Here is a 25,125-nt window from a genome sequence, read left to right as displayed (position 1 = left end):
AAGATCACAAGATGTTAGAGCTGAAATAAACTTCAGCAAGCAGCTAGTTTGGGTGTAGAAATTAAATTTTTTTCTTAAAAACCACTTACATTTAAATATCTATACTGACAGCCTATAGCAACCTATTCTTATCTAAGGTACTTATTTTTCTTAGAGCATTTTCACATTTCTTACTCAAATTTTTCCTAACTATTTGCATTTTGTTTGCTATTGCACAATTAGATTTCTTTGTATTATAGTTCCGTTTTTTGCTGATGTACTACTGGTGATTTTGTATTATATCCACACCATAGCTGGTTACTATTTTTAATTCTCCTATTAGTTCTAATAGCTTCTCTCTGGTTTGTTGTGATTGCAAGGGTGACTATGATATCATCTGTAAATAATGATGTTTTTTTTTTCTTCTCTGTTCCAATATTACTACCTCCCTTCCTCCTCTCCTCTAGGCTTCTGTTATAATATTGAGTAGAACTTCCAGAACAATGTGAAATAAATATTAGTGGGCATTCTTGTCTTGTTCCCAGTCTTAGTAAGAATATTTCTAGTTAAGAGTTTCCAGATTATGTTCCAAACTATTATTCCATTAGATTCCAATTGATTTCCTACAAAAAAAAAAAAAGCAAGTCTTCTAAATAATTTTCAGGAACACTGAATTAACCAAAATGAGACCAAGTTCTTTAGTGAATGTTCTTTTAAAGCCTTTATTATTTAGTATGCATTGACAATCTCCTAGAGATGGAGAAAGTATGTGACTTTTCCCAACATATTTGACCACAGAACATTGTTTATGAAGAATACTTGCTAACACCTTATAAAACAATACGTCAGTGCTGCTCTGGTGGAGGCTTGTTAATTGTGATGTTGGTTTTGATTTCAGAATGATATTTTTTATCGTGTGAAGAAAATATCCTACTTTTAGCTTACTTAGTGTCATATAAATCACATCTTCTACTATATGCTCCATTGTTTCTGGCTTTGGCTGAACATAACATTTTTAAGATTTATCCCTGTTGTTCATTTGTTTTCAACGCTGGATAGTATTCCCTTGCACAAATATATTGACAAAAATTTGTGTTTGCAGTTTGAGGGTGTTATAAACAATGCTGCTCAATATATTCTTGTACATGAAAACTGATACATGAAAGAATGCATTTTTATAGGACCTATAGCAGGAAGTAGAATTTCTGGGTCATAGGACATACATTTAGATATACAAGATAACGCCACAGTATTCCGAAGTGTCAATGTAAAGTTTACAATCCCACCAGCTGTTGCCTGGAACTCCAGTTGCTATACATTCTTTTTAACACTTGTTGTTGTCAGACATTTTATTTTCAGGCAAGCTAGTAGATGTGCAGAAATATCTCCTTGTTTTAATTTGCATTTTCTGGGTCACTAATGATAAGCACCTTTTCTTATGCTTATTTGCCATTTGAATTTCCTCTTTACACAATGACTAAATCTTTTGCCCATTTTTCTATTGTTTTAGCTGCCTTTTATTATCTATTTGCAGAGATTTGTTATATATTTTGCATATTAACCCTTTCTAGGACCTATCTTCTCCTTCCCCATGGCCTGCCTCTCTTAATGTCTTTCGAAGGATAGTCATTTTTATATTTCATATCATCCCTTTTATCAATCTTTTCCTCTACTGTTAGTGCTTTTGTATCTTGTTTAAGAAAATTTTTTCATACCCTGATATTATGAAAATTCTTTCTTATATATTCTTAAAGTACTATGTATTGTCTTTCAGATATGGTTTCCAATTTGCCTGAAACTGAATTTTGTGTGTAAGTAAAGACCTAGATTTACTGTTTTCCATGAGGTTACCCAGTTATTCCAACTCCATTTTTTAAAAAGACTGATTTTCCCATCATTACTCTGCTTGGTATCTTGGTCACAAATTATTTGGGCTCTTTATTATGTTTCTTGGATCTATTTTGTCTGTCCTTGTGCCCACAACCATCTTGTTCCTCTTCATCAAGGGTGTTGTAGCTTACGTGGCCCTTTGCATTTCCACAAAAACGTTAGAATCAGTTTGCAAAGTTCCATGGAAGAATCTTATGGTATTTCGGAATTTTGGTTCAAATTATCTTGAATGTATAGATCAATTTGTGGAGAATTTACATCTTTATATTGTTGAGTTTTCTATTCCATGTATATGTTATAGCTCTCCATTTTTGTAGATCTTTTTTAATGTTTCTCAGTAAAGTTTTGTTATTTTCTCCACAGTCTTGCACATCTTTTATTAGATCTATTCTTAGGTATTTTATATTTTGATGCAGTTATAAATAATATTCTTTCTTAAATTTTCATTGTTGTTGCTATATTGAAATACAATTGTTTTGCATTCTGAATTGTATCTAGCAATCCTGCTAACTCTAATACAAATTATAACAAATTATATATGAATTTTTTATTCAAATTATATATGAATTTACCATGATATCATCTGTGAATAATTATGTTTTTGCTTCTTCTTTTCTAATTCTTATTTTGTTTTTAGGACCTCAGTATAATATTCAATAGCAATGGTGATAGTTGAAATTATTGTTTTATTCCCAATTTCAAAGGGATAGCTTTCAACATTTTAACATTAAGTACAATGCTTGCTGTAGAATTTTTGTTTTGCAGAAACATTTTATCAGATTAAGACAGTTATTTTCCCTTAACTGACAACAATAATTTAATTATTGGTCAACACTGAATTTTGTAAAATTTTTACCACATCTATTGAGATGATCATATGATTTTATTTTTGAGCTGATATTTTGATTTCACTGTTAATATTGTAATTTATATTGATTCATTTTTCTTGCCAATTTTTTAATTTGAAAATTTTATGAGTTGCAAGTTTTACTGAACACCATTTTTACTTGAAATGCCAGCCAACACACAAACTATGAATATTCAAATTTAAGTATTTGGCAGACATTTTCTAAAAATGAATGAAGTTAGCCTATCACTTCAAGAAAATAATGGAACTGGAAACCAAAAGTTTGAGAACTGCTGCCTGAGGCTTATGAAAGTATAATGTTATTAACTACATTAACTCTCTTCCCATGACAATGTAAAAATCTTAAAATACTTCAAGTCCGTCCCTCTTCTGAAGTTGTATGCTATTTTATGGTAATTTTAATTCTAAAATTTTCTCTTTGTTTTTGTTTTTATGAAGCTTCACTGTGATATGTTCAGACATGGATTTATTTTGATTGGGAGTAATTGAACTTTTTGATTTTGTGGATTCTCAGAAATTCTGGAAAATTCTCAGCCATCATCCTCTATCCATTATATATCTCCTTTCCCTTGGAAATTTCAAATAAATTTATGTTAGGCCTTCTCATCATATTCTCTGGGTCTCTTATCCTATTTTTTTTTGATCTCATACTTCATCCTAAACATTTGTTTTTATCTTCTTGTTCATTAATTCTTTCTTTATCTTTATTTAATTTGCTGTTAAATCCATTTATTGAGTTCTTCATTTCATGAATTAGATTTATCAGTTCTAGAACATCTAAGTGACATTGTTACACATGTGCTCCACCACTTTTTATAGTTTTTATTTCCCTGCCAAACTTTTCACTCGAATTTTGTCTCCTTGAACATAGTGAACACATAGTCAACATAATGTTTTAGTCTGTGTTCTGTAATTCCATACGTGGAGCTCTTATGTCAGTGCTTTTGTTGGTTTTCTCTTATAGTGTTTTGTCTCTTCATATATCTGTTTTTAAAATAGTGTATTGGGCATAGTATTTAAAAATTTGTTTGTAATGGTAATCTGAGGTCTAGGATAAAATTCTTTCTCTGGACATGATTTTTCTTTGTTTGTTCTAGGTGTCTAAAGTCATTAGCAGTTCAGGACTACATAATATAATTTCAAAATTGAGGTTTTCAGAGACAACCAATTGATATAAACTAGAATGACAGACTTTGCAAGAATTTCCAGTTTAGACTTGTTGTTGGAATACATCTAGGAAGGCTAGTTTAAAGTGGATGTTTGTTTACCTTTGTTGAGCTCTGGATTCTGATTTCTCTCCTCCTAGGCCCAAGAGGCTACCAGAAGCAGAGCTCAGCTACTTCTTCCAGAAGCACTAATGCCTCTGAGGCAACAGTAGCCTATAGTGTTAGTGAGTTCCAGTCTGCTCCAGGCTGTAAATTCCTCGCCATCTTGTTAGGTCTTTGATGGTTTTGAGGATATGACTTTTTATATTTTTTTCAACTCTTTGAGTTATCTTTCATTGGAAAGTTGGTCTCAATTTTGTAAGTTAACATCATTGAAGCAGATGTTCTCATGATGCTACTTTTAGACAGTAATGAAGTGAATATCCTCCATATATTGGGTTTTCATTTTGAAACTAGAAGGAATAACTTATACTACAGCTTCCTTCCTGAAACCTGTCTCAGTTGGAATCATAGGCCTTTAACTCAAAGCTTATGCAAACCACATCTTTCTCCTTATTCCCAAAATAAAACTAGTCTTAGTATATATAATATAAACATATCTCTCCTTGTCTCCAAAGAATGTACATAACCCTACCAAGACTTTCATGTTTTCTTACCTCTTCTATTTACTCATTTTGCCACCATTTTCTTCCACTTTCAGCTTGAAATTCATATTTACTATGTCTATGATTATGTCTCAACTTCAAACTTTCAGTATACTATTCATCTTCAGCCCTGGATCAAGCTGGCTAGATTTTTTCTTTATTCCTGTCTCTGTGTTTTTGAACTTTATTGGAAAGAATACATAACCTCATAGTAGGTTCATCATAGATCTATAGTTTCTAAATTCCAGCTAAGACATTATTGGCAATCTTTTTTACTCTCACCTCTCTTAAATATTCTTCTCAAAACTTCATCCTTTTTCTGAAGCCCATTAACCTTACCTCTACGTACCCTGTCTCTCAATTATTAACCCTTACTTGCTTTATAGAAATATAAGGGAATCTAGAGTGAACTCTAATTGCAGTTCTTTCTTATAAAGTCATCTGTTTCTCCTCTCATTCTTAGTTTTTTTTCCTGTTTCAGAAAAAGAAATATCTCTATCTTTCCAAAGGCTGTCAATCCAACTATACTCTTGAATTATTGTTTTGTCTTCTATGTGTTCTCACTCAATCAGTGGGCCCCTCTCTTATATTCTCAATCATTCCATATCTACCAACTCTTTCCTCTCAAACTACAAACCCATTAAAGCATCCTCCAGCCCAGAAAACAAAACAAAATAATTTTTTAAAACCCTATATTAAATGAATGTTCAAGTTACCACTAGCCTTACAAGCTGGTAGGAATTCCACAACATGATTAAGAGAATTTGTCAGATACCAAGGTTTTCCTTGCTTCCAAAGCAAATTCTACCCGTGACACTAAAAAAAACTCCACTGCTATATAATTAACAATAACTTTGTGTGAAATAAATATTCCCATGGTTGGTACTACGTGCAAACTTCCATTATCTTCTCCATTCGCTCTTCAAAATGTCTGACTACTAGGGCTGATTTCAGGTGTAAGTGCTGCTTGCCAATCTGATAGTATTTGAAAGGTAACTGGAAGGATTTCCTACCCTCAACATCTTCCTCAGAGATCCAAGTTCACCATTTTGTTTTTCATCCCCTTTATCAGACATTATGGTCTCCCCTTTTATCATTGCTAATTCCTCGAGGGCAATGTTCCTCAAACCTAGATGCTCGTTGGAATCATGTGTAGAACTTTAAAAAAATCCTAACGTATAGGTGTCATCCTTAAAAGTCATCTGTTTCATTTGGTCAGAGGTGAAGTTCAGATGTTGCCATTTTTAAAAGCTCTCCTAGCCTTTGTAATGTGCAACGAGTTGAAATTCATGTCCCCAGTTGAGTGATGTGTTACGATACTAATACCACAACATGAATCAGTTTTCTTACTTTCTTTACATGATATTCCTGGCTGGTATGTTAGCAGAACATTCTAAGATCATCTTCCTGAAAGGAGATAAAAATAATACAGAAGTCAGTTGGCCATAAAATTAGCCAAATTTTACTGTAACCTAATAGTGATAGTGGAATATGAATTATTTCTATTATTCAAGTTCATAGGAGGAAAACTCTTTCTTGGTTCGAGAAGACTTATTTTTGGCCTTCTAGCACAGAGAAAGCAAGCTGCTTTTATGTGGCACACCTACATGATTATACAGATCCATTCCCTTGAGGAACCTACAAATAAAGGAAACACATCATCTATGGCAACTGAGAAACATAGCTTTATGTTGCCTGTTGTAGAATTATTTCTTGACATTAACATTTTTATGAACCTGCATATTAAGTTTTATGTTTGGATTTAATGCCACCAGGTAGGAACCAAGGTAAATGCCATATCCCAAATCCAAAGAGAGTGAGAGCTAAACCATGGGTTATCAAATCTGTCTTTGGTGTACTGTGTGATTTATACATATTGCTTTTGAGAACTGCATTAACTGGAAGATACTGGGTTGTGGAGGGGCAAAGAATTACATTTACAGGTTGGCTTGGCTGAACTGTGTTGATTTCTCTCTAATACAATTGTCATAACTCTTTGCTCACAGTTAGAGGTCTGCTGAAAGTGACTCAGTATAGATGAAAACAGCTTGCTTAATCATTCCTGAAACACGGGAAAAATTAAAATACATTTTTTTCTTTGTCAAGCAATAAAAACAATGCCAGATTGTTAATGCCTCTTTTGTACCTTTCACTTAAAAGACCTCAAAAAGAACATCATGGAGAATAAAGGCAAAATCTATTCCCCAATGGCGTCATTATACACGTTGAAGCCTCTAAAGCTAAAACTCTAAAGACATTTAGGAAGAGTAGAGGAATAAATGACAGTAAACTGAAGAGTGTGTCTCTGGAGCTTTGTTCAACCTGTTTTGTTCAAATTCATTCAAATTGGATAATGAAAAGCAAAGATCTATTTTGTTTCAACATTAAAGTAGTAAATTAGTGAGTGGTGAGTTGCTAATTATTCTGTAAAGTATTTAAGGTGCCGTGAGTATCCCATCTCCAATTTTTTAAATTGCATTCTTAATGGTCGAAATGAAAGCAACCATTAGAGTAGCATAAAACAATGTTTTTAATAATTTAGGCTGGTTCAATTCAAACATAATTTTAGTTCTGATGTACTCATTGAAGCTCCTGTTTCTATGTGAGATGAGCAAGTTTCATTTTAGACGTCAAGACATCAAATGAAAATTCATTTTCTGTATGGGACTAAAGTATGTATGGGAGATAGATTAGAGCTATCCAATACTATGTTTCAGAAATCTGGCTTTTTCTGCTTCCTTCTGGGAAGTTAGCAGATTTGGTTAAATTTTACTTGAATTTTTGGTGACCTTTTCTAATACTGACTGTTTCATAATTTAATGTCTTGACCTTCGTTTTCCATAGAGCCACCTTAGTGATAAATGCAGAGATTTAATAACTAGAACTAGTTGACAGGTGACCTTTCGTACATGGCTGTTCCTTTTTGCTGGGGAAACCACTGTTTTGCAAGTTTTATTTCACAGATTTTAATTATCTATTCTATTGTCTGTAAGCTTATTCAGAGAGAAAAAAAAGTAAAGGTTAAATATTACATTTTTCTTACTGATTAAAATGTAAAGTTCTTGGCAGTTGTCCCAATATATCATTCAGAAAGGACAGGGCAATTTGTCAGGTTCATACCCAAAGAAGAGAGAGGAGGAGTTTTCCCAGGGTGATTGGTAAGGATGAGAAAGTGGCCTGGGAGAGTGAGCTGTTGCATCAGCTGGGTGAAGGTAACAGGGTGCGTGTGTGTGTTTGTGTGTGTGCGCGTGTATTAATTTAGAACAGAGAAACAAAAGTGTTCTTTAATTTAAAGGGAAAAGTGACTCTGACTCAATGAGAGATGAAACTTGCCAGTCACAGAGAATAACCTGTTAATTTTGTCCATTTCTCTCTCTTCCCCCACCCGCCCCCATCAACCAGGCAAGGATCAGTTGGGTACCTCACAGTAAATTGATTTCTGGAGTCTACGTAAATAAAATATATTGTTTAAACACAAGGACATAATGGCAATTAATTATAAAAATGCCATAGGCTTTTACAAAGAGTTAAGATTTAACACCTTTCCTCCCAACTTATAGTATCAGAGAACATAGGACCTTCAAACGGAATTAATGCCCCTGTACTTATATTCTTCAGCATTTTCAAAAAACATATTTCATTTGTGTGCCTGTCAAATACTTAACGCTTATAATAAAATAAAAATAAAAACAGGCGTGGTGCAAAATGACCTGTAGTGTGACAAATGGTATCCCAGTCAGCCAGTGTCCGGAATCTTCATAAATACGGAAGGGAGAGCCATTCACCAGTTAGAGAATGGCTTGGCTTGACGGTCCTCAGTGAACTTTGATTCACAAGGACTTGCAAAAGGCCCATGGGTTTCTAACGTGAATTTGCTTTATGAAGGCCTTCGGACAGCGGGGACGTATTCCCTTTAGTCAGGGAGATCAGTTTCGAAAATAACATCGTCTGCCATGGTCTTAATTTCCCCCGATCCTGATGTGCACGGTAATCATTTATTGCTTGAATAAGAAATACAATTTACTGCTGTTGTGAAAGAAAAAGTTCGAAAAGCAAATTGAATTAGCAGATGTGAAGGACCATTTTAAAACTAATAAATTTGGTCATGATTAGTTTATCTTAGACTAAAATTTCAGCCATATTCCAAACTGAAAATATTAAGAAAAACATTCCCACGTAATTTCTTATGCTATGCTAGGACCACTGCCGGAAAGGAAAGGTTATTTCCGCTCACATGCGGATCCTAGCATTCTTGTGGAGCCTTCCATCAACTGATGGACTTGGTCCTATTCTGGTGAAATTCTTGGCTACCAGCATATTTAAAGCATTAATTTATAATTTAATATAAATAATTTTAATAAAATACTAGTAACATTTGAAGTGTCTGCATATGTGTGTATTAAGAAGAGTGAAAATTAATAAGTATTTTTTAATATCCCCCATTTCTTAATGTTGCTGTGAGTGCATTTCAAGAAGGGTAACATGTGTGCTCTTCTTTTTAAACCTGAAAGCTGTCTAGTGTCCACTGGCCCTCACATTTATCTCAATTTCCTCAACTCTGTAATGGGAAATAAAACAAAGGAACTTGAGAAATCTATTATGAAAATTAAGTGGAATAATGTAATAAAGTGCTGAGCAGGATGACTCACTCGTAATAGGCATCCAATCGTGTGTGTAGCAAAAATATAATATTCTATATTTGCATGTCTCTCTCACACTGTTTCCTCCCTTCATCTCTCTTCCACCCTCTCCCTGTTCCCTAGCCAAGAATCAAGCCCTTTTTTCCTGTAAGGAGGCAAAATGTCAAGATTCATTTTAGCAGAGAAATGATTTGTTTTTCAAGGCAGTCTCTCAGGCCTCTAAAACAGCATAGGAATTGACCCCAGTTGATCACAAAACTGCCCCACGTACCTCTGAGCTGTGTATTAAGTTCACACTGATTAGAATTGTAAAATTTTTACCCTTGATAGTGCCTTGCACAAAATTATTTGGTTGTTCAATAGATATCACCACATTCTTAACTCTTCTGAAGCTGAGCGTTTCTAACCAATTATGTTGGTATCGAGGTAGTATGTTTTTGTAGAGGGAGAAAATACCCAAAACAAATATAGTGTTGTTACCATTAAAAAATAATCAATATTTTAGATGTCAAATAAAAGGAAGTATTTGACATTTGTGAGCTTTCTTTGACAGGGACATAGCTGCCCAGATAGGGTCGGCTGAATACTTGTGGTGCTCTCAGTTTATAGACACAGCTCAAACCCAGTGAAAGTGCTTTGAGTGGACAGGTTGTTTTCAAGGATGTTTTTAGTGTACAAGAGTCAGGATAAAGTGGAGAAGTTTGTTTTTAATAAAAAGAAACAAATAGAGATAATTCAACTAAAAAGGAGAATTCAAAATTAAGATGGGGCTTGACAAAATGGAAGCAAATAAATGTTAACAAAGGTCTTGGAAAATCCAGGGCTTCAATGTAGAAAGAAAGAGTAACTGCTTACTGAAGCTGAACAGTGTGAGTAGAGACACATGGAATACATTTTCAAGCAAGGCCCCCAAATCAAATAATATAAATGAGTTCAAGAAATAGCAATGCATTGTAAAAAAGAAAGTTGCGATCAAAAGATAAAGCTAATAAAAGAAACTGAGATAACTAGATAAGAGCATCTTTTGGGTCAAACCGTCCATTTGTGCTTAGGTTTTTCTTTCTTTTCATCATGGCTTACTATAGTTTGCAGGTGCCTTCAAATGTGTAAATGAGTCCCTTGGGCCTTGGCAGGCTCTTTGTGCTACCTGAAGCTTCTGATTATCATTAGGAATGTTTCACTCATCCAGCCCTGTGCTCCTGTCATACTTTAAAAATGGCTCCTGCAACTCAGTGGTAAATAGAGCAATCCTCATATTTAGCCACGTCTCTGGGTACCTTCTTCAGAAAGTCAGATAGCTAGATAGGAATGTGACTAACAAGTATAGACACATGAAAGTCTCTTAAGACTCTGGCAATGGTGAGTAGGGCCAAGTGAATAGTAAAAAAGAAAGGGGAAATTTAAAAATCATCATCTACCCCCAAAGCCATTCCATTCATAGTGTTCTGCCGAATGACACATTTGCCACATGAACAAGAGGCTGTTCTTTCTAGTGTTAGCCCTCAAGTTGTTAGTTAGCTGCTGACCTCATAATCTGCACAGCTGTGGCATCCCAATATGTTGTCGTGAAACAGATTGTGATGTCTTAATTGATCACTTTCAGAGGTTACAATTGTCAAGTGAGACCAGTATGCTGATTCTTATTAGTTAAATTAAGCCTTGTTACAGCAGAACCAGCTAATTCACTATAATGACTGGGAAATTCAATGCAAATTGCTGCATTTTATAGATTAGAACACATCCAAAGCTTTTTCTTTTTTTCTTCTTTTTGATTTTTTAGATTTGTGGAGGCTATACCCCAAATGTGTTTTTATTATAAAATGAAACAATTTCTTGGAACAGTAGATGGAATGTAACCTCCCTATACCATATGCATCTTGGTGATAAGTTGGAGTGTGCCATATGACACACACAATTTAAATCAGGCACTGATTTGCATGACTAAGTGAATTTGGAGAACTCAGCTAAGAGTCGCCTGGCAGGAAGAATAGTATGCTATTCCTTATTGCTTGAAAGAATGTAGGCTCCTAAGAAGATAAGGAATGGTAGATCAACACCTAACCCCAACAGGCATCTCCTGGTGCCTCCAGTCAGTCGTTGATGTTGTCTTCACGATGGCACCAACCTACAAAACCCCATTTGTCCTGAGATACTCACCTACCTTAAACGGACTTATTCTAACCTGGGGCCTGGACCACCTGCTGCTTAACTTACTTCAGAAAGCTTATAGTGGCAGGGATGATTGACGGCCCCTTTGATAGCAGTTTTAAGACACCTCATAAATGGACTTCTGCAAATCAAGTTTTCAAAATGCTCATTTTTGACATCTCAAATAATCAGATGCCTTTGCCAGTCTAGCATATTTTATAGAAGCACAATAAAAACTAAATCAAAGAAATTAGTTTAAAATAACATAGTAACTGTTAGCATCCAAAATATATCAGGAAGCACAAGAAAGTCCATCAAAGCACATTTGTATAGTAGAAAGAAAAAAAAAACAGATAATAGCTAAATGCCCCGCAGTAGGCAAATAGATATTTATGGTATATCCATACAATGGAATATTGAGCAGGCATTAAAACTACCTGCAAGGGCTATTTGCTGACATGGGAAAGGTTAACGATATGAAACGAAGTGAAAAACCAAGGCTGCCAAATTGCCTGAATGGTATTTCTCAACCTAACATAACACATGTAGAAAGAAAAAAAATGACAAAAATATGTGTGGTGTTGTCAAGTAATGGGAATATGGAAAGTTTTTATCACTTTTTCTATTCTTTTTTAAAATTTTTCAAGTTTTCCATGATAAGCCCGTATTACTTATAACAATCAGGGAGAAAAGGTTTCTTAAGGCAGTTTGAGTAGTTTTGTTACAACATTTGATTCGAGAGTCTGTGTTCAAGGTATCTTAAATCTAACTGGTCTGGAAATGAGCTCCTGATCTTCTTCCCCTGACCCTCTCTTCCTGAAGTCTCCTCTCCTTCTCAGTTAAAGGCAGTTCCAGTCTTCTAGTTGCTTAGGCTGAAAAGCTGCAGTTATCCGGTGGGCTCTCCCTTCAGGATAGTCAGAGAACATGAGCAGCATCTCCATCTCCTTCGCTACTCAACACGGTCCAGCCACCATCCTCTGGGATTATAGCAGTCGCCTGCACTCTCTGCTTTAACGCTTGCCTCTTTTTCAATCAACTTTCTACACAGCAGCCGAAGCTTTAAACTATAACTCAGATCAGTCACTTCTCTGTCCAGAGCCCTTCAGCAGCTACTCATGTCACAGAAAGCCAAAGGCCCTAAGTGATTTCTCCCTGGCATGTCTGTGGCTTCAGTGCCTACTCACTCTCCTCACTGGCTCTTCCTGGGCACATTGCTCTTCCTATCATCCCTCTCCTACTGTAGGGTATTTGCATTGGCTTTTGCCTTTGCTCTGCAGGAATGGTTTTCCCCAAATATCCACACGGCTAGCACTTTGACTTCATTCACGTCTTTGCTCAAATATCACTTTCTCAGTGAGGCCTTTTTCTGATCATGCCACCAACACAAACACACACACAGACACACACGCACATACTTCCTGACCCCCTTCCCTGCTTCAATTTTCTCTGTTTAGTACTCATCAGCATTTAACATATTTTATAGTATGCTAATTTATGTATTGCTTTTCTCGACTCCCCTCAACTTGAATGTAAGTTACATGAAGACAGGAATTTTTGTTTATGATTTTCACAGCTGGATTCTAATCCCTGGAACTGTGCCTGACACATTGTAGGTGCTCAGTAACTACTGCGAGTATCTGTCACTGATAGGAAAGATCTGGTACCATTGTATAATGATTATCCAGTTGATGTTTTTTGATGTACCTTGCTTCCCAATGTAATTATTTTAATCCAGTTCTTTTTATATTCTACCTTAACCAACCAAGCTACTAATTTATCCCACGGACTTCTGGGGAGGGGGGTTAAAGTGAAGAAGATAGACATTGTTCTTACAGAATTTATAGTTTAGTGGACAGACATAATTAAACAATAAATTAAAGTACAACATAATAAGTAAAATAAGGACAGTACCCAATGAGCGAGGAGTTACTCACCAATAGGCACAATAAAAATTCAGGATCAAATATCAGATACAAAATGTGGAATCTCATAGAAGGGAGATGAGAAAGATATATATCAACAAAACATGTTGCTTATTTAACACTGTTTTAAAAGATAGACTGATTTCTTTACATGGGAGAGAAGCAGCAAAAGTAATTTATGGTTGTTTCAGGAGGAAAGAAAGCAGGGAATAATGAAAAGAGCAGTGGGCTTACAGTTAGAAGATTTAGATTTGAGTCTACCCCTATGAGTCTTTGTTACCTCTGTGGTTAAATAGAAAGGGAGGAGGGGGCTTAGACCAGCTCTAGAGACTGTACATGCCTTCCCTGGGTTCTGAAAAGGGGCCTTTCCTTATTCATCTAGAATAAACATAATTAACATGGTTATTTGAGGGAGTTTTTGATGGGTCTCTGTAATATTTTTGCTAGCCTGGGACTTGTCTTAAGTAGTTCTGGGTTCTGAAAATCTTTTCCAGAACCTCTTCATTTGTTGAACTTTTCATATTTTTATCAACTGCTACATAACCATTCATGCATGTAAGTAAAATACAGAATTGATGCCTGGATATATTTCCTTTGCATTTCTTTTATAGCAACCAATCACATTACGGTGATCAAATCTTTCCATATTTTCTTATTTCATCTGAAATTACAGTTCTGAATTAAAAAATATATCATTTAGGGTAGAAAACAATTGACTATTTTTCCATATAGTATTAAACCAACACATTGGGATTGTAGAAATTAAAATTATTTTTAACAGTACGTATTTACTTTTTTAATGGAAGCATGCCCCTAACTTGATAACCTATAGTGGAGACTATAGGATTAATATATATTTATATATATATATGTATATTATATATGTATGTATGTAAGTATATATATATATGTACTTCAGAGGTATTTCCATATTCAGCAATTACACAATATCTGAACTTTTTGTTTTCCCAGAGGAACTTGTAGGTGGAATTTACTAATTTACATATTTCTTCCCCTGCTTTCTTTCTCTCTCTGTTTTTCAGCCTTTGCAACTGGACTGTGAGCTTTGTGCCATAGTGTCAAACTCAGGTCAGATGGTTGGCCAGAAAGTGGGAAATGAGATAGATCGATCTTCCTGCATTTGGAGAATGAACAATGCCCCCACCAAAGGTTATGAAGAAGATGTTGGCCGCATGACAATGATTCGAGTTGTATCCCATACCAGTGTTCCTCTTTTATTGAAAAACCCTGATTATTTTTTCAAGGAAGCAAACACTACTATTTATGTTATCTGGGGCCCTTTCCGCAACATGAGGAAAGATGGCAATGGCATCGTTTACAACATGTTGAAAAAGACAGTTGAAGTCTATCCGAATGCCCAAATTTATGTGACCACAGAGAAGCGCATGAGTTACTGTGATGGAGTTTTTAAGAAAGAAACTGGGAAAGACAGGTGAGTCCTCTCTAAATAAAGCAGACTCGTTGTCTTTTATTATCTTTCATGCTAAATGTTTGCTGAGTCCTTTTTCCAGCTATCAAATGAACAGAGTTATTTTTTAAACTGATTATTATATGCTTTTGGCTATTATGAAACCTTGATGAGCCAGCAGTGAGGTCCCATTTTTTTTCCACCTATATTACCTTCCATTATTTCCACTTTGATTGGCTTGAGGCTCCAAAAAACACTGGATACTTTGTCAAGATATCTTTAGATCTTTTCTTGTGTAGTTCCATTTGCTGTTGATTAAGTTGGATTTCAGCTGAAAGAGGAAGTCTACACATTTCTGTTTCAAAACAGAGAAGTCTTAAGGATCTTTAGGATTATGCAGAGATCTAAACTCTTCTGAAAATTCTGGCAAAATTTTACCTGAGACCACAAACAGAACAGGCTATCGATTCTCTGATAAGATTACATAGCTTCTTGCATGCAAATAGACACTGTGATTTTGAACATCATAACTTGGTATTTAACTTGTTAAGCAGAAGACCATATTGAAATTATACATCACTTAAAATCATTAGCAGTTAGATTCTTGAAGAGAAATGAGGTATAAATACCATTCACTCAATTATCCAAAAACCAATTTGCATTTTGTTATCACATCTCCTTTACCTGCAGCATTCTGTGGACCATCCTTCCCTCTTCCTTTTCTTGAGTCCTGCTTGGCTCATTCTTTTCCTTCACTTTCCTTCTCCTACTTCCACTCTATGCTCCCTCTCCAGCTCCCCATCTCCCATATAACTGTATCATTGCCTGCCATTTTTTCCCCCGTTTAGAAAGATGGCAGCATAATGGAGAGAAGGGGAATTACAAATCAGTTGCTCTTGGTTCATGTATCTAGCTGTAATAAAGAATTAAGGAAGATATTGAAAGCAATGGCTAAAGTTTTAAATTATTTGTGAATGTTGCTTAATTGTGGAATAGCATGGATAAATTGAGCATCTGCTATAGTTCTAATATTAGCATTCTGATTTCCTCAAAGTGTGTATCTTTCATTATTCAATATTATCAAATTGAAACTTTTAACGATATTGAGGTATGTGTGTGTGGTGAGGAGGAGGCATTTCTGACACCTCTGGATATAATTTGAATACTGATAATTACTTAAATATCCTAGCTGGGCTAACTCTCCTATTGATAATGTGGGTTGATTTGAATTTAGCATTTTCTACTTCTGAGTACCAAAAATGTACGGCTTCATATGAAATGTAAGACAGAAATAGCCATAGTACTAGTGCCTTTCTACTGGTTAGAGTTAGCAAGAAGAATCCCAAAGGTTAGATTTGAATCAGAGTAGCATAAACTGTCCAAAGAGGCAAGCAGTTGAGATAAAAGGACTCGGTATGGTGCTTCAAAGAAATACGCTCCCATGTATTACCATTCTATATAAATATGACCATTCTCAAGGGGTTTGGGGAATTTTTGGTCTTTCACTAGCCCAGAGCAATGCAATTAACTAGATGTATTGGATTTTCATTAGAGTTATCCCTCAGGGTATCCCCCAGTCATAACCGTAAGCCCTAGAATAATTTGGAGGTATCAGAGAAGAGCTTAGCATGCTGTTGGTTCATGTTTTTATGTGTTTATATCATGTTGGCTTTTGCTGTGAGCTTTCAGGGAGACAACAGCATCACAGATGTGTAGATTGTGCGATAAGAATGGGAAGGGAATAGCCCTGGGAGATTATTTTTCTACTGGCTGTGATGAAGAAAGCTGTTTGTATAGTGGGAAAATTACTTGGTAATTTTGCCCATTTGGTAAAATTAATTTGCAGGTATTGCTCAACTGGTAGAGTTAACAAAATAAAAGTAAAAAAAGCCAAAATGATTTTGTGATGCACTCTTTTTTTTCCTGAGTGCATTCCTTTCCGGTTGTTTCACTGAGTGCTACAATCAGAAAGGAAAATGTAACTATGCTAATGTGTTAGAAATAGGCAGGATGGGTGATTTAAGTAGAACCTGTTTGGATAACAAAGGTTGGCCAAAGTGACCTCAAAGGCTACTGTGTCCATTATAATTTAAATCTATATCCTGACTTTAGCTGTGCTAAAGCTGTGTGTTCTTATTGTGTAAGAATTTCCCATGGTGATCTGACATTCATTGCCAAATTTCAAACAAGTATATATTTTTTAACTTTTCATGGAAGAAAATGTCAAACTTATAAAGCAGAGAGACTACTGGCGTAATAAACCTCTGTATAGCCACCACTCAGCTTGAATAATTATTAACTCATGCCCAATCTTGTTTCATCTATACCCCTACACACTTTCTCTCCCCTCAAGGATTTTTTAGAAGCAAATCTCAGACATCATATCATTTCGTTCATAAATATTTCTAAAAGATAAAAAATCTTAAAAATAAAATACAATGCCATTGTCTTGCACAAAAATCAACAATACTTCCTTAATATCATTACATGTTTAGTCAGTTTGCAAATTTTTCCAATTGTCTCATTAATATATTTTTAAACAGCTACTTTGAATTAGGATTAGTATAAGATCCGTTCATTGCAACTGAATGATATGTTTCCTGTATGTCTCTAAACCTGTATGGCTGTTTCCTTCTCTCTCTCTCCCCCTATTGTTGAAGAAACCTAGGCATTTGTCTTACAGAGTTTTCCACAATCTAGATTTGCTAATTGCATCCCCATGATATTTCTTCTACATTTCTGTTGAGGCTTGACTGGATTCAGGTCTAATTTTTTTGCCAAGATGGTTAGGTAATACTTCTGTCAGAAGAATTACTCTCTAGTTTTCTCTCTTTTTCTCTCAAAAGACATTAGTGATTATTGTCTAGATCCAATAATTTATTCGGGTTGCAAAATGGTTACATTTCATCATATCTTTTTCATTTATTAGCTGATATGCTTTATACATAGAAATGTACTTTCATTAACTATTGAGTTACCATGAGATAGAAGACATTACTGATCCCTTCTCTTTATTTACTAGCTTTAGTGCATAGTTCCCTTGCATCCTCCAAAAGTAACCAGTAAGTTTATTGTTATTAATATTTACATGTTAACTTATAGATTTAAACATATTTGAAGTATTTCAATTAATTACAATTATATCTTTATACTCATATTGCCTCATTTTGGCCTCTGGAAATCTCTTCAAATTGCCTTTGAGTCCTTTTGCTGTGCCCTTAGTGGCATAGATCCTTTGCTTCCTGATATTACAAGATGTTTCAGGGTTTTTTGGACATATCCTGATGCAGACCTGGATTCAGGCATTTCTCCAAAGAACCTCAGTTCCTTTTAGTAGTTAACATTATGAGTTCAAACTGAAACTTTCAATTCAAATCCAAGCCACCAGGTTTTTTTTTTTTGCAACATCTATCTTACATCTGTTTCTTCTTTCTACTATACTGACAATCACCGGTCCCAGAGACACCAGTGTAATTATTCATCTGTTTTATTCCACAACACACACACAGCAATCTTAGAATAAGAATAACAGCACAATGAGCAATATAATTACTGTAAACATTTTAAGATTATTTTGCATCAAAGAAGTCATTTTAATGGCAAGCATTCATGTGGGTCTATGCTTACAAAGTGTGTGTTGGTTGGATCCCTCCAAAAAAGTTGTTAACATTTTTGTCCTAAGTAAATACGAGTAAGTTAAGTGGTGTATATCACTATAAGCATGAGGGAATAGAGAAGAAGTGGTGGCCATTTAATTTTACTTTTGTTGTAAAGCTACTTTGCTTGATTTTTCTGTACTTATTGGAACTTTTTAGCAAGTACTCATTTTTATCATCACATTTTAATGGAGAGATCATGTCACCATTATTATGGATAATTTATAGAATTAAAAAAATATGTCACTAGTAGTTAAAGTGATTCATGATAGGAAAATGATTACATGGAGTTCCTCAAAGAAAAATTTACTTCTCAGCTTGCTTCTTCAAATTGTCAAAATTCTTTTTTTAAAAAATATAACCCTCCCATGTAAGGCAGGTGTCTTCTCAATTTTGCAGGAATTGTGTTTTTTGTCTTAAGGGGTTCCTCATTGAAGAAACATGAAGTAGTAGAAGAAATGTGTACACTGTTAAATGCCTTGGAATAAGTTTAGACCAGCTCACAAGCATATTGGACTGCCTTTTCAAACCAAATGAAATTTAATTTGCTTTCTTATCAGTTACTTCTGTAATTATTTGGCTTGTCAATTAGAGAGGATGACCTTGTGGGAAAGGATAAGAGAACAAAAAGAGAAGGCTTCTTGACCTTTCTGTCTTCATCTTCTGGGACCCAGTTTCCTTTGGAATTCTAGGTCAGTTGGGTAGTGGCCACCTTTATATTTTCACTTACCAAATATATTTCTGGAAAACAAGAATTGTGAATTCTACATAATTTTTATTTCTTCTGTAAACCTTTGGAACTAAAGATCTTATATTCAAAACAATCTGGACCAAATTATCTTTTTTTTTCTGCTTGGACTGATTGGTATGCATAAATAATATTAGCCTGCTGACATTTACACATTTGCATTAATACATCTTAAGACTGAAACACCCTGGAGGTGCTGCAGAGCTGACAGTGGCACATGGCGCCACACTCAACATTGAAGAATGTGACTATGTGCCTAGCACTTACAGATGCAAAGGGAATATTAACTTCTGGAGAAGCAATAGAAAGACAATGTGAGATACTCTGTTTTCCTCCCAAGGCAGGTGGGCAACTGCAGCTTGCATTTCACTTTAGAAATATACTGGCAAATATAGGCACATTATTTAATTAAGTAATAATTGAGAAAGCTATAGCCTCCATTAAAAGAACAAAGCTATTTCTGGGCTGATAAAGGACTCTGAGCTGCCCTAAATAGGTCTTAATTAGCTGGCACCAATGTGGCTCCGCCTTCAGGGATGGATGAAGTTAATGAAAGCTAGCAGCAAATAGAATGGATGTTTCAAGATGTTCCTGCCTCAGGTAAAGAGGATGAGAAGAAAGAAAGTCACTTTTAAGGATCATTTAGGAAACAGGATGCACGAAAGTCACTTTCAGAAAACACAAAAGGGGACACTGATTTGTAAATACAGTATCAAGATCTCTACCTGGCTAATCTCTGCCAGCATGCTCCCTCCACCCCCACTCAATCTTAAGGAGAGAAAAAGAAATCAGTGCTCTGTCATTCCTCACTGTCTTTTGTGGTGACAGTTTTATAAACTGGCAAGGGTTTTAAATGCAGCCCGGGTTTTGCTATTTCAGCTTGGCCATTTTGAAAGTTTCTTGTGCCATTGCATGACCAAAAATAGAGGTTAAACTGGCGCTGATCCCCAGGTTTGCAAACTTTTAGTAATATCTAGAGTGGGAAGGGATTTCGAGCCTTCTTCTCTGAGAATTCGGAACCCTTTTCAAGTCCCCTCTGTCAGTACACAAAGTAAGCTGCCTCAACAAATACAGTACAATGAGGAAGCAGGGGCAAAAAAACAAAAATAAAACAAAACAAAACTAATATTCTAGTCTTAAGAGTCAGCTACGAGACACAGAAATGTGCCTAGTTCATCCAAAAAAGTACTATTACTATATCTGATAAGTATAGATGTCTGATTATTCATAACTCAGAATATATAGCTCCTAACCCCAGGAAAACTTGGACCAAGAGAAAATAGGCAAAGTAGAAAAGTCTTAGATTTGAAAGATAGGACATAGTACTAAAAAACAATATATTCTTTTTTTTTCTTTTTGAAGATGGTCTTTGCAAATACAGCATCTCAGCACTTTTTCAGCAGCAATGTTGACACACTCCTGTTAAAATGAATTAATATTCCCACCCTAGCTGATGTGTTTGGCAGGAACAATGAGTTCACACCTCAGTTGTGGGCAGACCCCTAAGACTCCTGAGTCAAAAAGCATAGTAAGGCCATCCAGAGCCGTGTTTTCAAGCTAACAAGCATGAGAAACAGGGGACTTCCTTTTCCCTATTATTTATGATGGCATTTAGTGACCTACCTTGGGCCTTCTCTGTAGCACACATGTGCTAGAAATTAAAAATTGAATAAAAAAAGAGGGAAAGATCTATTTTAATAATGGGGAGCTGGGAGAGATGTTTGTAATTATCGAGGTATCAGTACCAACCTCTCAGGTGTTTAAAAACACACACGTGTGCCCACACACACATGCACACATACAGTGGGTGAAACTATGATATATTTGGCAAGACAGCCCAGTTTAGGATTAAAACAAGAGCAACGTATTTTAAAAGGAAAGACTGTACAGACCATTGGTGATTGGGGAAATCAGGACTTGCAACCAGTCTACTTAGGGAAATAAGGTTCTCCTGGGCCAGAGGATATGAACAGAACGGCCAGAGATACAGCCAGATTGTATTGTATGGAAAGTCCCAATAGACACGCAGAACAGTCCCCTGAATGTAAAGGCTTCTCAACGCCACAAAAGCTGTGAAACTCAAAGACAAATAAGCTTTAAATTATAATCTTCATTAAAATATATCCAGACTTTTAACTTTTATGCAGGATTAAAAATTTTTTTTTCTTATTTATTGTCATGGAACTTATCCCTTAAATTGACTTACTGCCCTCTTATAATTTGAATTTCTTCTCCCTTTTAATTGTTTTTTCTTTTTTAGACCTTCTCTCTTTCTTCAAGTTTTGTTCAAAATCAGGAAAATTAAGAATAGTTACATGTTTGTCTTTAAAATTATGAACCAAGAGCAATCTCTTTCTTTTTTCTCTATTCTTAGATGCCTTGACTCTTTTTAAGACGGAGTTGGTTGTTTTGAGAATTTTCATCCTCTGCTACTTCCATCTGTACTAACAGAGTTTTAATTGCTTGGACAACTATTTCAAAATAACCTGCATAGAGTCTGGAATATTATAGGCGCTCTACAGATGTTTGCCAAATTGAAATTCTGCTTCTCTGGAAATAGACTTATTAGATATGTATTACTGACTTTTTTCTTAACAAAGAGTAAGGCCTCTAGATCAACACAGTGATTTTCAAACTTTAATGTGCAAGTCTCCTGCTGTCTCGGGTGATTGGGGGCAGGGCCTGAGAATTTGCATTTCTAACAAGTTTCCAGACCAAGACAATCCTGTTAGTCTGCAAATGGCGCTTTGAATAGTGCTATTAACAAAGCTACGAGGTAGTGTTTCATTGTTTCTTGTACCACATAAATAGTAAGTCAAGAATAGCTGTTTCCCAGATAGTTTGGTAATCTGCTTGTACTTGGAACCAAATTTTGTGACCCTGCCCTATTCCTTAGCCAATTAATAATGGGGCTCAGAAGTCCTTAAGAATTCAACAAGGGACTTATTTATCTGACTTTATTGTGTTTATTTGTTCATTTCTTTCATAAACAATACATTTCCTAAGGACAGGGCGTATGTCCATTTCCATTTTAATCTCAGACTTGAGCATAGTGGTGGTTTGCCACAAAATACAGTATTAAGCAAATGTGTTGTTTTCATTTTACTTTTTTTCAACTTAAGGGCCCATAGATGTTTCAAGTTTCCTTGAATCAACCTCAGCAATAACTCGTTTTCTTTCTTTTATTACCATACCACCGTTGTAGTTTAAGCCTTTTTTACCTCTCACATAGGTGAATACTAATTTAGTCCTGCCTCTCTGTTTTTGCAGAGATAGTTTCCTCTGCCTAAATTGCACTTCTTCCTGTCACCATGCACATAAATGCAGCCCCACGCAACCAAATCAGATGTTACCTCTTTCGTGAAGCCTTTTGTAATATCCCTAAGTGGAACTCTTTATTTCCTCTGAAAATCCATAGTGTTATAGACTTCTTTCTTATAGAAATCTTCACTTTCTACCACGTATTATTACTATTTATGTCTAATGTCTCCAGGTGGTCCATAAACCATTCGAGGGAATACCAAACACCCTGATATAATACTTGTCTCTAACAGGTATTCAGTATGGGTGAATGGATAAATGAATGAATAAAAGAAATAATACTTGATAGTTTCTTTAAAAGTTTCTTTGCCATTTGTTGAAATACAAGTGAATTTCAGAACACTTTTATTCAGTATATAAGGGTCACAGTAATGACAAAAAGGCAAGTTCTAGGATTAGATTTTGACAGAAAATTTTCCACAGTTCTATTCAGAGAGACCACCCCTTGCTCTGTCTTATCCAAAGGTTGGCAAATCTATTACCTTCTCTAGGGTTTTCTGTGATTGGGTACTGGGTTTTTAATAAGTCACTGACAGAGTCATTCCTCAAATACAGGTTTCCATTTTAGTTTCACTTCAGTTGTGAAGTAGGTTCCAAAACTTCACTCACAATTCTGCCAGCTGTTAGTTTCCTGGTGAGAAAACAAATCCTGATACCCAAACCAAATGTTATACTCCTGGGCCTTAAGAGGCAAAAACAGCCACCGCCACAGAAGGCAGAAAATAAAATACCAAAGTAAAGGAGAACTGAAAACTCTGGTAAAACAACCTAAGCTTCACTACCAAACTTTATCTTTTAATTATCTTCCAAAAAACATTTTCTTCTATGATAACAAAGAAAGTGAATTGCCTTACTTTTTAAGTAACTTCATGATGAACATAAAAAAGGAACAATTTCCATGGTGTCTTCCAACACACTGTATAAATGGTTGATGAATTCATACATAGACTTAGAGGAAAATTAATGAAAGCATTTTTGACATAATTCAAATCATGATACTCTTCTGCTCAAAACTATACAATGATACCCTTATAAAAGCACAAGTGTTTACAACTTTCATGATTCCACCAGGATAATACTTAAAACTGAAATCCCCACCTCACATTCCCAATTTTCCTTACCTTGTTCTACTTTTCCTTTTATCCCGCACAGGATTGTTTACCTTCTAACATTCAACCTGACAAAGTTATTTATTTTATTGCTTATTGTTTTCTCTATATCTCCCCCAGTAGGATATAAGTTCCTTGAGGACAGGGATCACTGTCTGTTTTGTTCACTAATACTGGAATAGTGCATGGTATATAATAGATACTATTTGCTGAATAAATAACCTAGAGATGGAAAAACAACTAACTAAACGACTCAGGCAAACTAGAAAAAACTTCTTAGGTCAACCAAAATAGCTTAAAAAGAAAAAAATGCATTCAGAAACAGTGCAATTAAGTTACATGTTTCATGTTTGTTCTCCTGTTGTTCTATGAAAGGGTACTAGCATGGGAGCTCTCATGTCAGAGATATCATTTCACTTATGGAACTGGTCTGACTGATTTTGATCCGTTAGCATACAGACCAATTCTATTTAAACAGAATTGACCAAATTACCTGATTTCTTTGGTATCCAGTAGAAACAGCAAAAATCTCCTATTGTTACTTGAAGTGGTAGTGGTTCTTCTACGTGAGCCTTCATTGGATTTAACCTGGGGTGTGGTTAAAACACAGATTGCCAGGCTGAGCCCTAGAGTTTCTGAGCTGGTATTTTTTGGGTGAGGCCCGAGAGTTTGCATTTCTGACAAATCTCCAGGTAACATTGTTGCTGCTGGTCCTGGGACCACATTTTGAAAACTAATGTGGTAGAGAAAGATTTTGAGATGTCAGGAGTCATATTCAATTATTTTGAAAACATTCGGTCCTATAATCTTTATACTGTTGGTGTATTGTTGTAGGAATATCTAAAATTATATTTTTGTTATGATATTTTTAATGGTGAGGAATTTTCTAACCCCCTGTGAAAATCCTGCTGCAGCTCTGTCATTTTATTCTTCACTTCCTTAAGATCTTGCTTCCCTGTAATTATGCCAGATGGTGCTGCTCATTAGCTTATAAAAAAGTGATACTTTGTCATTCTAGACAGAGAGACAAATCATTCTGTTCTCTGACTTTCCAGTCAAGAATCAACATTCGGGTGTATGTTCAACCTACTATTTGCTTTACAATTTTGCTCATTAGGTATTTATTACCCTCACAATAGATGAGCTAGTCATTTTCCTTCTGTCTTGTGGTTCAGATTAGCACTGTTTGACAGCTGCCGTCATCACGGCACTACCTCCACGAATATGTGGTTTCTCTTTTGCCTGAATTATCTAGGCGAGGTGGTTATCTAGGAAGTAAGTCTATAAAATTAAGGTACTAAATAATATTCCATTCTCTGGCTCATCATGTTACAGACAGATAACTGGGGCCATTTCCTTGCAGCTTCTAGTTCTGGGGTTGGCATTGCTGGTCTATGAGAAACAGTGAAACTTTTGGACAAAGAAAAGCAATATCATGACCAAATTCAAGCATTCTTTTTCTTTTATTGTATGTTTCCCTTACGAAGAAGGGAGAATGAGGAAAGCATATTATTTAATGAAAAGTGTTAAAAAAAAACAAAACAAAACTGAAACGCTTAATGAAATACTGACAAAAGTAGATGGGCAACCTTTTGCAGAAACATA

General features: G+C 35.4%; 1 protein-coding gene across 1 annotated transcript in view; it reads left to right on the top strand.

The window, feature by feature from the left end:
• ST6GALNAC3 (ST6 (alpha-N-acetyl-neuraminyl-2,3-beta-galactosyl-1,3)-N-acetylgalactosaminide alpha-2,6-sialyltransferase 3) overlaps nt 1–25,125 on the top strand; it is a 572,873-nt gene that overhangs the window by 338,979 nt on the left and 208,769 nt on the right. The window contains exon 2 of the mRNA XM_012661066.1: nt 14,301–14,710. Coding sequence (XP_012516520.1) covers nt 14,301–14,710 — 410 coding nt within the window. The remainder of the gene's footprint in view (nt 1–14,300; nt 14,711–25,125) is intronic.

The sequence above is a fragment of the Propithecus coquereli genome, unplaced genomic scaffold (assembly GCF_000956105.1).
Source record: "Propithecus coquereli isolate 6110/MARCELLA unplaced genomic scaffold, Pcoq_1.0 Scaffold7, whole genome shotgun sequence".
NCBI classification, from domain to species: domain Eukaryota; kingdom Metazoa; phylum Chordata; class Mammalia; order Primates; family Indriidae; genus Propithecus; species Propithecus coquereli.
This window is presented reverse-complemented; position numbering and strand designations above follow the sequence as displayed.